The sequence below is a fragment of the Rhea pennata genome, chromosome 18 (assembly GCF_028389875.1).
Source record: "Rhea pennata isolate bPtePen1 chromosome 18, bPtePen1.pri, whole genome shotgun sequence".
In the NCBI taxonomy this organism is placed as follows: Eukaryota; Metazoa; Chordata; class Aves; order Rheiformes; family Rheidae; genus Rhea; species Rhea pennata.
This window is the reverse complement of record NC_084680.1, coordinates 3,930,830-3,947,555: the sequence shown is the minus strand read 5'-3', so window position 1 is coordinate 3,947,555 and position 16,726 is coordinate 3,930,830. Positions and strand designations below refer to the sequence as shown.

The following is a 16,726-nucleotide window of genomic DNA, read 5'->3' as shown; positions in this document are numbered from 1 at the left end:
CTCCCAAAAAAGAAAGAAAAAAAATCCTTAAATCAATAAAGCATGGGCTCTGGCCAGCATTTTATTATTTGGATTATGACTGAGTGTATGAATGTTGGTCATAAATCAACCTCACAGGGCTCAGTGCTCTATGAACTTGGAACAAGAGAGACAATTGCGTTTTAGTACCATCAGGTTCCCTGCATTACCTCTTGCTGGAGATAAATCCATTGATATGTGATCTCAGTTCATCTGGACACTAAAAATCCTCACGTAAGTGGTCTGGTTTGTTACAAGATGCATTCTAGCAATACTACACTATGTGCACATCCACCACTCTTGTTTCAAAAGGGTCATAAAAATCAATATGCATTTCCATGATGAAACTCACTCATAGAAATGAGACTTGGAAATAGACAGGAAACTGCAGTCTCGATTGGCCTTAATGGTGAAAATCAGTGGTTCTCCAGTAAGGACAGCTAGCTGGCCTACAAGTTCTCCAGGATGGGTAATGAACAGACAGGTGTCCTCCTCAGAGTCTATCTTCCGTTGGTACACGTGAAGCATCCCCGAGATCACAAAGCAAACGTTAACATCCTAGAGAAGATACAGACAGAGCTCAATAAAATCCTCACCGTTTTTAAAGGAATTATCACCACGACAGTACTATCATGGCCAATCTGTTTGCCAGAAAGCTCCCTAAAGCTTTTAAACAATTAAGTAATAAAGCACAATGGTGAATTATTAAAAGCAGGTTATGAATATTTAAAATTAAGCAGGCACAATACTGAAAAATGTGTTTCTCTTTGCATGGTTATGAAAAAACACAGGCTCCATCTGTAAGACCTTAGAAAATAAGGACAGAATTGCAAACAGAGTCAATGGGATAATCAGAGCAGCGTGATGAGGAATACTGCACTACAGCAAAGTACAGTAAAATTGTAATTGGAGCTGCCCTTATCTGCTTTGCATAAGCTTTTCTAGCTACCCAATGGTATTATAAATGCACTCTCTTATATCCTCTTGTATCCTAAATGCACTTTTTATAACTACAATACATTTTGCTATAAACAAATAACACTGGATTTCCATTGCACAGGGAAAAAAAATACTCTGTTGCAATGGAGTGGTATTACCAGAAGCCACCAGTGCAACGCCTGACAAAAAGGCCGAACAGTGAGCTGCAAGGAACAAATACTTCTTACCTTCTCATGCAGGCACATAGAAGCGTACAGAAATTGAAATCAGATGGGTACCAGATTTCCTTTGTGACTCTGGCTTCACTGCTACTCTGTGTGTATGAGGAGAGGCTGAGAGAGCTGGGATTGTCCAGCCAGAAGTGTGAGGGGGACAGGGCCTATCTTCTCAGTGTTATGGGTGGGGGGTGGTAAAGAAGAAGGAGCCACTTTTCAGTGTTGCCCAACAACAAGACAAGAAGTAACAGACACAAAGTGAAATACAGAAAATTCAACCTGAACATAAGAAAAAATATTTTTACCATGATGGTGGCCAAACAGGCGAACAGGTAGCTCAGAGAGGTTGTGAAACTCCCATCCTTGAAGATACTCAAACCCACCTGGACATGGCCTTGAGCAACCTCTAGTTTATCTAGGCTCTGGTTTACCCTGCTCTGAGCAGGGGGTTGGACAAGGTGACTTCCAGAGGTCCCATCCAATCTAAATCATTCTGTGATTCTACAGAGCAAAGCCTTTCAGAACCATCACTGGACCTTCTTTTTCTCTTAGAAACTTAATGCCATGCAAAGATGATGAGCAAAGTTTGCCTGTTGTGTATTTGGACTGCTGTTCTGAGACGTTGCACATGTCTGCCCCTACCCAAGGAGCAATAATACCCTACATATTTTTATTAAGATTATGTATTCATCAGTACTTTAGTATCTGAGATATTCTTATAAGAGCACCAGAGATCACTCTACTCAGATCTCTGTTCGGGGCAGAGGGGCAGAAGAAAAGAAAAATCAGGCTCTTGTGGCAAAGCCTGGAATCAAATTCAGCATTGTCAAACTCCAGTCAGCGCTTTATCATTAAGTGATACATACTTCAGTTATGGCTTTATACATGTATAATGGTCTTGCTGGATAGCACATGACTTTCCAAAGACTAGATTTACTGATCCAGAAAAAGAGATGACTGAGCTAGGACATGAAGAGTAGTTACAAAGTCATGAGTGGCTTGTAACTAGTCTCTTCCAGCACAGACCACTACAAACAAAATTACCTCATGATAAGACACACACAAAAAAAAAAAAGGAAACAGAAGGAAGTGTCCCTTCATGCAGCATTTAGTTACGCTGTGGAAATATATACCATAGGATATTGCAGAGGCTGAACATCTCAATGTATTTGAGAAGTAAGTGGGCATATTTTTGAAAATACATTCCTTATGGACAGTTAAATAAAAAAATAAATAAAAATATAAAAAGACTCTTGACTTAGAAGTCCTTGAGCTGCAAATTGCTAGAGACTGGAAGAGCATGCCAGAGAAGTAATGTTATCTGCTTGCCTTTTTCTCAGTCTTATGTATTTGCTATTGGTCATTTGTGGAGAAAGAATACTAGCATAAAAGGATCTTTGGTCGTTCCAGAAAAGTCATCAAAGACCACTTAATATTATCTCTTTCTTCACTCTCAGATGATACTCACCTGATCTCCCTGCCTCGATAACACAGTCCCAGCAGTAACCTGATGCAGTGTCACTTTCCCATTCAACAGCAAAGGATCCTGGAGAAGAAAGGGTAGGAGGAATACAATTTACTTATCAGGACACGCAAACAGACCTGAGAATGTGAAGAAGGACTCAAAAATCAAATAATTACTCAAAGACAATGTTATAAGTCCTTCGATCTCTTAAAAACATGCTACATATTTCTTTTCTTTCTTCATACAACCATCATTTTTTTCCCAAGAAGGGAAAAAAAAAAGTTAACTTTTTGCCCGAACAGACTCAAATCCTTAAGGATTTTGTATTGGTCAATTCTGCCTCTGACTCTAAGGGTATATAAACAGACTAGCCTACATCATCTGCCATGAAAGATCAGTCAACATTTCAGGCCTTCAAAAATCACGAAATACAAAGTTATCTTCAAAGGAAAGTGAAACCAGGAAAGATGGTCAGTATTGCAGAGGAGTTGGAAAAGATGATCTAACACTTTTTTCAGCACAGCCCTTCCCTCGTCACACGAATCAGCTGTGCTGTGTACGAGCAGCAGATTTGCACAGGCACTGCACTTTCTGGAAGTAACAAATTCTTGCGTGCATACACATGTGAACCTCACAGCATAGTGGGCATTTGCCTCCTGAATTTGAAGAGCACATAGGAAGGAGGACAACCAAAAGCCTGCCTTCAGTTTGGAAGTCTACTCCCAAACCCCTGCAAGGGTAAGGCACTATCAGGTTGAGTGCATCAACTGATTTTAACAGGAAAAACACATCTCGTGAGGCAGACAGCAGAAAAAAATACCAAAGTTCCTACCAAGCTGGCGGGCAGAAAACTCCCTGACGGCTCCACATCTGATCACCAATATAATCCCGAGTACGGGACAAAGACAGCCGCAAGGCACCGACAGCATTTTCTGCTTCATCTCAAAGTACTGCCCATACAGCCCAGTATCCCGTGCGCAGTCACTATTAAGCGCGAGTTTCAAACCGCGTAAGGAACCCAAAAGCCATTCTCGGGCAAAACGTTCCACCCTATCCAAACTAGTAAATCTTCAGAAACGTGAGCTTTTAACAACAGTACCTTAATAGAGAGGGTCAAAAAACACAGGCTGCATTATGCGGCTCCAGCTTTATGCTAAACAGCAACTGAGCAGTCCTAGCATCTCACAGCTTAACCTGCGAGGCAAATCCCGACACTTCAGTGATGTTTAACAGTATTTCACACCGCAGAAGTAAAGTGGCTGAAAGCAAGAGAGCTACGTGCTTAGGAAGATACTGTTTAACATAAGTTGACAAAGAAGAGTTTGCCCTTAGTCATTAACCTTATTGAAGTAGGAAAACAATACAGCAGAGAGAAAAATATTTTAGCTTTGTAACTGCTGCACTAGTTTTTCCTCTATTCATTTCAATTGAAAAAAAAAATAGAGCAAATAGAATAATCAAAATTATTCTTTACACCTACAGCTTTTAAAAAAAGAACAGATTTTCATCAAAAAATGGTTTTATTGAAACCAATCTGTTTCATGGGAACATATCCAACATAAAGAACCTGACAAGCACCTGTCAAAATATTTCAGTTATATAGTATCAACTCAACTAATTTCCGTGATTTTTTTCTATATTTATATATTTGTGATTGTATATTATTACCCATACTTAAAGTTTTTATTTACAAAAGTATCTCACAATAAAAAAAAAAAAATAGTTCTCTATTGGGTCTATTTATAAACTATCATTGAGTTTTGGCTGCACTAGCACTAAAAACATTGCTACAAATAGTTTTTTTGATGTCTAAGATGATGTAAGCACTGGAATAGATTGCATACAAAGCTGTGAAGATCACTGGAAATCTTTAATAGATAAAGCTTAGACAAAACCCTGCCATGAATGACTTAGCAATATTTGATTCTGCCTTAGGCATGAAAAGAGACTAAATGAACTCTGAGCTATTCTTGAAGTCCTGCTTTTATTATTTAATCAAAGTACTAATATCACAGAAAAGGAATTGAAAAAGAAGATCAAGAGCCACCTTGTCTAGTACCTTCTCCCTCAAATGGGCATGACCAGATGTTTCGGGAGCAACCCCAAATTCAACATTGCATAGTCCCAGGGTTTGAATTAAACATTTCTTGTACTGACTTCCCCTCCAAAAACTAGTTTTTTAAAAAAGTTGCTATCGCAACAGGGTCACATGTTCACAGCAAGTTTTCTCCCTATGTTGTTGTAATTTATAGGATAATAAATTAGCAGAGGTTTATGATGCAGAGGTGAAACACAAAACAATAAATGGAAGCTGTAATTAGCTAGGATGGACAAATAATTCAGTCAAAAATAAAGTGTCTCAATTGTCTTATAACTCAAAGAGATGCCCTTGAACACTGCTTAACTCTCATATCAAAACTGCAGATAAAGCTGAGAACATGTAAGAGTTATTTCAGACTGAAAACAGTTAATGATAAAATTCAAGGAATCTAAGGAATTCAAGTTATATGAAAATTCAAAAATGTAATTGAGTCAGGTAGCTAAGAGTCATTCAAAATAACATTGCCTCTCTCCTGCAGCAAGTTATCCCCTCCTCTGTGTCTGTCTGTCTCTCACTATCTACCATCAAAATACCTTGACTTTACTCATACTGGTTGGCTAGCCTGAAAAATAGCACTTTAAAACACCTCTAGTTAGCTAAGAAACAGAAGATAATTTTTAAGATAAATGCTTACAGAATTCATTTTTTCTTTGAGGTACGTAGTACTGCATATAAATACTTTAAACAATGAGCTACACTCCATTGCCTGTGGAAGAATCAATTTTTGCTATTCTTAATAGAAAAAATTAACAATAATCTTTAAGCAAAATTCTTAGCATTTGGCTACATTTCACTAGATTCTTATTATCCTGTGAAAAATTGAGTTGCTGTAATATCAGAGTTTGAAAAGCCTATCTTACCCCACTATTATTAAGATCCTCCAGTTAAAAATAATGCCTAGTAGATACCGCATTTTAAAGACACTGCTCCAGTTAACTCTGATTAATCTGCTTGCTTGTTTGTTACTGGGAATTTGTTCTAGATTCAAAGAAAGTGTGATGTAGTTAGTAGCTTCAGCAATCTTGGGTTTTTTTGCATGTGATCTGCTAGGGTTAAATACGAAACTATCAGCTACATACTCGATACAAACTTTTGTCACAAGCCAAGAAGTCTGAGGCCAGTCTTACCATGAACAGAAGGCTGAACAGAACAGATGAAAGAACATAGTCCTACTTTACTCCATCTGTAACAAGAATTTCTTTAAAAAAAGTCTGTAGCCTTTCATGCTGATATAAATGCCTGAAAAACTGAAAATGAATGCACCAAGACAGTCATCTGCTGCAGATTAAGAGACAGTACCACATGTCTTAGTCAAAGCAACAACACGGAGCAGGTATACAGAGCCTCACTACTCGCAGCTGAAAGACCACGACCAAGAGTTTGAAGTTACAACAGAAATAATTTAGAAATTAGGAATTTGAGAACCCAAAAATAAAATCTTTTTAAGTTCTAGCTAGCAGAAAAGCAAGTGTCCTTTGGTGAGAGTCCTTAAGTCCAAGAAGGAGAGTGCAGCAGGTGTGCCAAGGCTCTGACAGCATCAACAGACTTCAGTTATTGAAATGTATACTCTAATAAAACCAGGACATCTATAACTGATTTAGAGGCACAATCTTCCCAAACTGTGTGATTAGCTGCATGAACAGACACACCTCTGAAGTGCTGTAATGAAATGCAGCTGGATTCATAAGAAATAATAATAATAATAATAATAATAATAAAAAGCTGTTTCATTCCTTCTTGCAGCATGTTTAAGGAAGAGGGGCACATGGCATGTTCCATACTCCACGCTCATATATCAAAGATGAGAAGCCGGCTGTTAGGGCACGGAGCATCAAAGATGGTAGACATAACCAATGCTCAAATACAGATATTCTGTTCTGAAATCAAACGAGGTATTTAGATGCCAATAGGATAAATTAATTCAGCCACCACCTGAATGCCTTTACATAACAACTCCTTCACAGTCAGCAAGAGCATGAAATTACAATGCAGCAGAAATTGTATACTTACTTCTCACAGGGACAAATCTGTACTCAGTAAGAAAAGATTCATGCAGTGCATTTCAGTACGGTCTTTTCAAATGGCAGAATAATTCAGATTTATTTTAGTCCTGGTAATAACTTGAACAGACTAAGGAATAAAGCATTCAGCAGTCTACAATGTATTAGGGAGACAATTTACTTTTTAGTGTCCGGAAGAATGAGATGAAAAGTGAAAAGGCAACCATTTTTTCCTGCAATAACTTACATCAAGTTTCATCAAGGTTGAAAGATCTTTCTTTGCTGCTTCAAAGATGGCATCAATAGGTTTACTATTACAGGAATCTTGCACAGCAAGCTCACGATCAGTATAATGGAAAACCGCTGAAGGAGTTTCTGTCACTGTCACAGTCTTCTTCAATATTGACTGCAAAGAACAGATAAACCAAGCGTCATTTTTACATGTTGTAATTGGCACCTACCTAGCAAAAGCTGGCAACATCATCTGTGCTCTCCCATTGGCGGCCTAAAAAAAAGTTGGTTTCCAAAAAGGCAACAGCTCACTAACTTAATTAGCTGGGTATTTTGGGTATTTTTCTGCAGAGCTTGACTGTCAAGTCAAACAGGTACTCCTCACAGCTTGCACAAGGGAATAGTAAGACTCTTCACAAACTGGGCAGCTGCCAGCTTCATAGAACTAGAACGCAATCAAAACAAAGTATACAAAAGAGGTGTAAAAGAAAACATCCATCAAGGCCAAATATTGAGCCACGATTTCTTTTCAGATTTTGGGTTGTACAGTTTTATAACTCAATTGCACATTTTTGTGCTCTTAACTTTCAGGTTAGTCACACAGGGAAAAAAAAAAAAAAAAGCACACCAGAAAAAGAAAAGCAGATATATAAGTCATGACCAAAAACCCAACTAGAAAGTTTACAGGTAGATACAAGTTTTGAATTCCTTGCTGCAAAGTAGTTTTCACAACTAAAACATGATCTCACAAATTCACCTTTCCAAATAATCTTTTTCACAAGTCATAGGAACATAATGTCTAAAATCAAGAAGCTGCACCACATGCTTTGCTATTGCTTGCCACAGAAATCTCCAGTTTCAAGCTCTTCACTAAAAAGCCTAGTCACAAAATTCTACCGAAGCAGCTACAAGTTTAAAATGCACCAATTCAAGAACATCAATCATCACAACTCATACAGTGCTGAATACATGCAAGGGCAAAGTTTCAAAGTGAGAAAGCATTCAAAGTAAGCATTCAAATCACTAAAAGAATAAGGATAGGTAAAGGGCAGCACAAGAAAAATGGTAGAATCTCCAACAGAGAAGACCTACCTTGCCCACAAAAGGACTGCTGGCAGTGTCCTCTGAGCCAAAGTGCACTCTGGCTCTTTCATATGCCATGTCCATATCTGACTTAGCACTGCTGGAATTACCTACAAGTAAAATAAAAATTTTTATTTTTTAAGCATTTCCATTATTAGAGCTTCTCTGAGATAGCTGAAGCTATATGAACTCTAGGAACATTTCTTTTTTCTTTCTGAAGTTTAAGACTAAATAGAAAGTGGCATCTTTGAGTTCTGATTTATTTTCTAGTTCTATTTGTCCTGGAAGGTCTGATGGGAACTTTAAACTATCTCATCTGAATTTATGTATACAGTGAGTCCCAAAATTCACACATCCACTTTTGTACTAAGTTTGATAATTTTGGGCTAGACAAGAGACAGTTGTTCTGGATTTTAACACTGTCCAGGAGAAAGCAAGTATTCTGCACTGAAAGATTTTTCTTATGAGTTTCCCACTATCTTTTAAAAATTATTATTCTTTTTAATCTGTGCCTTCTTGTCTGTGTGAAATAACCTATCTTTGGTTTCCAGGAAATGATTCTTATCAGCTTTTTCTCCACTAAACCAAAAAAAACTTTTCATATCTGATACACTGCAGGAGCTTTCATGGGGACAATATAATCATAGAATTATATTCTGTGATTATATTCTTACCACAGAATCAGTAAGGTTGGACAGGACCTCTGGAGATCATCTAGTCCAATCCCCCTGCTCAAGTAGGGTCACCTAGAACATGTTAGACAGGGTTGCATCCAGGCAGGCTTTGAATATCTCCAGAGAAGGAGCAACAAGGACCCCCTTTGCTGAAGCCTGGGCTTGAACCAGGAACCTTTAGATCTTCAGTCTAACACTCTCCAAGCTGAGCTACTTTGGCCCCAATGATTAGCAACTTCCTAGAGTTCCTGCCCAGGAAGCATTTGTCCTGCTTTCTGCCATTGCTAAAATCATTTCAGATCTTTATACAACCTGTCCAAATTCTCAATGCACTTCATGCATGAAGAATTCTCTTGCAGGTCTCACTTATTTGATTCACAAAACTGAAATCACTAACAACTGCTACTCTGTACTTCTCCTATCTTATTACTTCTTTAATACATCTCAGAATTACAGCTCCTTAGTTGTCCCATTCATCTTCTACCCGAGATGATTAATTACTGAAACATAACTGGGAAACACCTCCTGTTTAATTACTTTGAATAGGATTCTAGCACTTCAGCCTGATGACGTGCAAATTCACAACAGAAATGTTTATCTTTGCAAAACAGTTAAGAATGATGCAGAGATTGCAGTCTCAATTTATGAATACACTTATAACCATTCTTACTGCATTTCTGTGTAACATATCTCAAATACACTGCTTTTAGAATATTTCAATTTTTCTCTCTTACGCCTTTTTTCTTCCCTTACTACATTTTATTACACTTTTTAAATACAAATTGCTGCCAAAAAAAAATGGGAAATGCTATTCTCTTTCTTGACTGTTGAATCTAGTCAGCTAATAAGTTCTGAAAAAGCTCCAAGTTTTTAACTCTGAATTCCCCCAAACATACACGTTACACACATGCTTGCCTAGAATTTCCTTGATCTTTGGGAAGTTAGCTTTTGGAAGTAGGGAGTTACCCTACATTGATCCTTGTTAAATATGATCAAATGAAAATACTACCTGCTCATGAAATCTAATTTTAAAAATACAGTTCTTCTATTCCTGAAAGAGCCTGACTCCTATCTTCACCCCTACTCAGACCACGAGAGAATCCCACTGTCCCAGGAATTCAGACCTGGTTCTTCCATTTTTCCATCTTATCTACAAATATGAACAAGTCTTTACACATACTAAATCCACACTTGCCAGTGGGGTTATAATGTTATTCAGTGACCATCTTCCAAACAAAAAAACACGACAAGTTGACTCAAAGATTATCATCAGCAAAACTTCCAACCTACAAAACTGGAGAAGTGTAACCCATGCTACTCACTAAATTTCATACACTGCATATATCTATACTGCAACTTGGAACTTCCTAAATTAGTTGTAAACAAAAAAGCCCAGATGCTGGAAATAGCAGCATGGAACTCCATGTAGGCTGATTCAACTGCCTATCAATTACACTATCCCACAAAAAAGTATCAGCGTAATTACTAAATCCTAATACACCAAGTGCACTTTAAATCTAAACACACACTTACTAGGTTAAACCTACATATCTGATAAGAGCACGTAGGCATGAAAAGCATCCTCTGCATAGCTCTGCATATTAAAAGTCAGAGAGAGAAGAAAAGCAGAAGCACTAAGAGCTGAAGTTTATGTCTGCTAGACTTCTGTTCAAATTAGAAGTCTTTATCTCAATCTGTAGATATAAGCTTCCCACACAGTGATTAATTAAACTGTCATGTTGCTGAAATGGGATTTAGAAAGGATATAGCAGAACAAGCTCTAACTAGAACTGTTGACTCAAAAGAACAGAAGGCAGTGGGAAACTCAGAGTGGAATGCAATCCTGCCTGATGAACACATGCTCACCGGTGTCCCACACACTGCTGGTGGGGAAGTCGCTGCAAAAACAACGGCAGCCGACATATTCGCTGGTAGGATTTCGGCCGCCTCCCTCCTCCTAAGTACTCGCTCACTGAACCACCTGCGCCTCCTCATGCGCGTGGTCCTACACTCCTGCGTGGACGCCGTAGGGCAGGGGCAGTTTGGTTTTGAAAAAGAAAAATCAGCTTCTCTTATCTCCTGACAAAGATAACTGCTACTTCACCCGCAGGAATTAAGTTCGGAAGACTCGTTTCCAGAGGCAACACCACTTTGATGAAGTTAGCACATATAGGAGACCCTCATTGTTTATCTACCAGCCTACATATTCCACAGGCATAATTACTTTTCTCCACATAAAGGGTTAGTGTGCTTAAAAGGTAGACTAATACAATCCGACAGGATTGTATTTCATCGCTTACCCTCAGCCTATAACTGCTGTTTCATGTTAGATAGCCATAAAAATAAAAAAAACAAAAAGAAGTTTTAAAAAAATCACAACCCAACCCTAGAACCAACTGAGGCAATCAGGTTTTCTTCAGAGTTGCTTTTGGCAGTCTTTGTCCATTCCAAGCAGCCAAGCAAGAAAAAGATGCTGAGATAACAGCACCCACGTGACTCTCGTAACAGACGCTTCTCCTTTCTCTGAATAAACAATCAATATAATCAATATCCTGATGGAGTCTGAATACATAGTATAGCAGTGGGGCAGAATCCAAAACAAGATCTTGATCTTTTTTTACTAAATACATCAAGATCCTTTCTGTGCAAGCTAAACAGTGACTATAGCCTCACCCCAGTGAGTAGAAATCATCTCTGTTAATTGAGGCGAATTATAACTAGCCAATTAGTTATGCTCTTCTGTCAGTAAAAATTAATTTTCTTTCCCTGCTAAGTTCTGTGTAGCCTAACATAACTCTTATGACACATAAAAGGAGAAAGGAAGGACAAATAAACAGATTCACTGTTAAATACGCAGGGATCCTTCCACGAAAAGGCTCTAACAACATGCAGGGATGCTACCTTAAAAATGTTACAGGGCTGCATCAGCAAATCACATTGAACTACAGTACTTAGTGAGAAAATCGCCATGTTCCAAGAAGCAAGTAAGCATTACTTAATTCACCACAGAGTCAATTCTGCTGGTATAGTCCATAATGCATAGCAAAAAAACAATCTATGAAAATAAATCCAAACCTAGCATGCATCACCTCAATATTTTCCTTTTACGTTTCCTTAGCTCAGGCGGATGGTTTACTTATCATTAGCCAAAATCCTACTTCTCTGCCACATCCATCCCTCTGACTGATAACATGGAAGTTATCAAAAAAATCATAACTGAGATACTGTACATTTGTATAGCAAAAACTAAAGGGGAAGCGAATTATTTCTCCGTGGTTAAAAAATGAAGCAATATGCAAGAGAATCTGCTACCCATTCCTCTCTTCCATATACGCCACCAACTTAACTTGATAGCAAGTAGTGTCAGAGAGTTTATCTCAAGGTAAGCCATCCTGCTCTCCCCATCTCCCTCCCCTCTAATCCCTGATACGTGTTATCTCCTAAACCATTTAATAATTAATGTAAGCAGTACGTGTATCTTCTAATGGATCTGGGGTACCTTTATTCCTCTGATTAAACTCTGTATGACTTCTAGATAAACAGTATCTCCATGATCGCTCAGTGACCTAAGCATGGCCTTATAACTGTCTCAGATGGCGAGAGTGGTATACAACTACCTACAGACAGATGCTTTCCTTCTACGATGCATTTAAAGTCAAGGTAGTTTCTCTACCTCGCTTATAAAGCCAACCCAAACATACGTTCAGAGGACAACGTCTACTGGGGAGATGTCTGAAAGTCATGTTGGAAGCCCATTTGTTACTCCAGAAAGTAAGTGTCTGACTTATGTTTCATGAGTTAGGAAGTAGTACTACCTGAAGATGATTACCTAATATAAACAAGATTATCTAACACAATACTCCAGAGGATGTGCATCCTCTCATATGATAGGATCCCATATGATTAGATACATTAGATTCTCCATGATTTTCCTAAGCATTACTTACCAGGAGCCTCTGCTGAACCTGAAGAAGGAGGTGAAGAAAAACTTCTTCTGAAAACGTGCTCAGAGCTTTCTGTACCAGAGATCTTCAGTGCATCTGAAATTTAGGAACGAGAATTACAAAGCACTCCCTAACAAAACAAACTACATTGAGAGTAAGAACTTTCTATTATTCACTTTTGAATTTAAATATAGCCTTCAATAATTTTTAAACTATCAGTGTTTAAATGTTAAATGTTTAAATCTGCCTCCTCATTTTGATTTTATTAACATTTTTTTATTCAAAAGCAAAATTCAACTCCAACTATCTCCTAGCTTCAACTTCCATATAGACATTTAATCCCACAAATTTCTTCTTCCTCATTATTTGAGATTTATTTGCTCAAATAACAAGAGCATGCAACAAACCTTATCTTTAAGATATTATGTCATAACTCAAGAGATCAGGCATTTATTCCTGATTCTACAATCAACTTCAGCTGTGACCTGGAAAAGCAACACTGGCAGCAACCTATTGTGAAGTAATGTTGTTTTTCTTCCCAGGACTACCAAGCACAAATCCAATGACATTTGTGATATGTTCACAAAGTATCACAAAATGCATTAAGAAAACAGCAGAAAAGGGGAAATAATTGAGGACACATCTAAAAGCACCTCTGAAAAAGAAGAGACTACTCCATATCTCTGTTTAACTGCCTTTATTTTCACTCTGTTTCTATGCAGATTCTAGAGGATTCTCAATCCAAAAGCCTCCTCACATGCAGTGATTCTTCTGCTTTATTATCCCAAATACAAGATTTTTTCCAATTCTTCTTATCAAATCAGTATTAGGACACTTCTTTCCTCCACCACCCCTCCTATTAACGTTAAGGACCATCTAAAGACTTGAAAACCCAGACCAATTTGTTAAGACAATCCTCAACTGCTCTAAGCAAATAAAAAAACCTCTGATGAAGAGTACAGTTGCAAAATACCACTTATTTAAGGACACTTATTACACATTTCTAGAAACATTACCTATTTCTGGTGCATCCCCAGCTTTTTCAAACTTTTCTCCACGCTCTTCCTCTGATACATTAGATATCTGTCTTTTTACTGCTTTGTTTGAACTTCCTCCAGATGTTACACTTGCCACTGAGATTAGGGGGATGGCTTGGCTTTGCTGTAAGAAGCAAGGTGAAAATGATAAAATAAGGTGTAAAAGATGCACCCAGGTATCCACTGACACCTGTGCTGCAAGATAAGTATGCGGAAAGTCACATTTTACAGTATACCTGTGGAGTCACTAAGTAGACTCTTTGGCCTTTCCCAGTTAAAATACATGTTTTAAAGTAGTGTTCAAGCTATGTTCAGAGCTTCACCAGTCATACACAAAATGGACAAAATAGCTCACAGAAAAAGCAATACTCCCATCAACAAGACAGGGCTCCTGAAGTCACATTAGGAAGAACATAGCTCTCAACCAGATAATCCAAAGAACCTAATAAGTTTCCAGTCACTGAACTCTAAACAGTGATAATGAGGAAAAAATACAAAGAACACAGCTTTGCAAAATCTAAGACAGGTAAAGTGACCTTTAAATCTGTGAACTGAGCTCATCTGCTGAGAAAGCAAACAGGAGAAACTAAAATGGAAATCACTTTGGTTCTCCATCATTATCAGCTGAAGGAATTACCTTTTTGTTCATTTTCTTTCACATGAATAGGATCACATATATGATCAATCTCTGTTTCTCTCTCCCAGAGACACCCATTCACACATTTCAGAGCTTAGGAGTTAATGTCAGAAAATAGGCTGAGAAAAAGTAATAACGCAAATTGCATAGTTTCATTTTAAGACATGCAGTGATATTACATCAGCAATCCCAAAGGCAGACTGCATTCTCAAGATACAGTTTAACTACCAGCCTTTGAACTGTTATAGGTAGAAGTGGCAAAGTATAATTAATGCATGTCAGGACTTGCTGAAGCACACTAATGCACCAGCACATTCAGAAGTGATGTGCTTCAAATTTTTGTAATGTTAGCCTTTTTTTCCCCTCCCCCTTCTTTCCTCCAGTTCCCCAGGTATTGGTGTAGACTAGATTTTATGGACTGAATATAACAACCACTTTATCACTCCAGTACTGTCATTACTAATGTGCAACATTTGCTCTAGTTAAGTTCATGCTTGCCATCTTCTGAAACAAGTAATACCTCTGTGCTAAGTCACAGACAGGCTGCAGAGTAAGAGCAATAAAACGTATCCCATGCTTACACAGTTGAAGAGCTCAGTAGTCAGGCCAAGGTAGTTGTGCAAAGCCAGAAATGTCACTCTCTGCAACCTCACCATGATGATCTAGAAACGGAAAAAGGAGAGACAACAGGAATGCATTCAATATTCTCACACACTCATTCTTGCATTTAAGTAGTCATGCACCAGAGGACATGAAGGCACTTTATAAAAGCATGGACTACACTCTAAGGCAGTATAAAGTGAAATTGATATATTGAGGCACAGATAAATCAAGTGATTTACCAAAAATTTCAGAGCAATTTGATGGTATAAGCAAAGAATCCCAAAAGACCTACTCCCAAACACCAAATAATGCCTTTTCCTGTTAATATTAAACATGCCTTGAAATAAAAGCATTTATTTCAATTTTCCTTCCTCATTACAAAAATTATTTCAACTTTCCCCTACACTGGGCTACTGCTCTACAAACACTTTAAACTGGCACTAAGACATCACTGCCACTGAAAGCAATCAAATCTGACCTTCCTGAGCTCATTCGCACTTTCATGCCATCCTGTCTTTTGTATCATCCCTCGTTCAGCAAATGAAATTGGTTCAGGAGAACAGATCATTATACCATCAATATTAGGAGGTTAATGTGCCACCCATAAGTCATCCAGACACCAGAACAGTAGCAAGGACAAAGATTTAGAAGTGATAGTAAAACAAAAGAACAATCAGAATGACTGATCGAGTCAGATGGACTCAATTTGAACCGCGAGACAACATGCCACTCAAGCTCTCCAAACATAAACCATTAATACACGGTATCTTGTCCCTGCACTTACAGAACATACAAGACATATCTGCACTGCTCACTTGAAAACTGTCTAAGCTCCTGCAAAGCAAGAGCAGTGGAGCTTAAAGCTCTAAAACACACGGCTTTCTCCTTGAGCACCGACATTTGCTTCTGAAGTAGATTCACATGGCAGTGTGAGTTTTGTTCATTTTACAAAGAATCAGCCCCCTCTCAACAAGCAGCTTCTGAGGGTAGGTCAGTCTGCTCTCAGAAAATGCAACTCTTTCTTCCCGTGCTCTCAGCCAATTTGAAACAACTGCAGTATATTAGCACAAGGCAGAGCCCAGACAAAAACATGCTACCCCCACCGGGACCAAAGAGCTTACAGCGCAGGTCAGGCTGATTCAAGGGCTTGTCACATGCAGAAACTGATTCAATGTATATGTAAGAATTATTTCTTCCTGTACATGGTTAACATTGAGATCAGTAAGTGGGGGGAATAGCAGGTCACCTTAAACTAGCCCAAATCTTGAGAAGAGGTACACCAAACAATTCCATACCTGTAAAGGGACGGGCTGGAACTTTAAAATATCTTCTTCACATCTTGAGCTTGGCATGATGATTAATTTTTCTTTTTCCTTTTTTTTTTTTTTTTTTTCTTTTTTTTTTTTTTTTTTTAGTTGTTCTACTTAACAACAAAGCTTACCTGTACCACTCTAACAAGTGTTTCAGGATATTTCTGGAAGACATCTTGAAAGGCACTTGCTGGAAGTCGCAATATTGTGGACGGAGTGGCTGCCCGGGCTGAGACCGTTTTATAGGGAGCAGGATGACCCTATCAGAAAATTTTGGAGATAAGTTTATTCCACTGATTATCTGCTCCAGTTCTTCCTAACAGCTTCCCAAATTTCTACATGGATATTACATATGTTTGACATATGTCATCTGACCACAAAAGGCCTTGAACTTAAACTCCATGACCTACAGATGGTGTAATGAGGGCAGTGTGGTCAGACGAATTCAAACAGGTAATTTCACTGGCAT

The 16,726-nt window shown here is 38.2% G+C and overlaps 1 protein-coding gene across 1 annotated transcript in view; it reads right to left on the bottom strand.

Moving 5' to 3' along the window:
• PNPLA7 (patatin like phospholipase domain containing 7) overlaps positions 1-16,726 on the bottom strand; it is a 130,615-nt gene that overhangs the window by 98,955 nt on the left and 14,934 nt on the right. Inside the window, exons 10-17 of the mRNA XM_062590991.1 lie at positions 16,389-16,517; positions 14,926-15,006; positions 13,687-13,831; positions 12,674-12,766; positions 8,062-8,162; positions 6,986-7,144; positions 2,641-2,718; positions 371-576 (exon numbers count right to left, since the gene is read on the bottom strand). Coding sequence (XP_062446975.1) covers positions 371-576; positions 2,641-2,718; positions 6,986-7,144; positions 8,062-8,162; positions 12,674-12,766; positions 13,687-13,831; positions 14,926-15,006; positions 16,389-16,517 — 992 coding nt within the window. The remainder of the gene's footprint in view (positions 1-370; positions 577-2,640; positions 2,719-6,985; positions 7,145-8,061; positions 8,163-12,673; positions 12,767-13,686; positions 13,832-14,925; positions 15,007-16,388; positions 16,518-16,726) is intronic.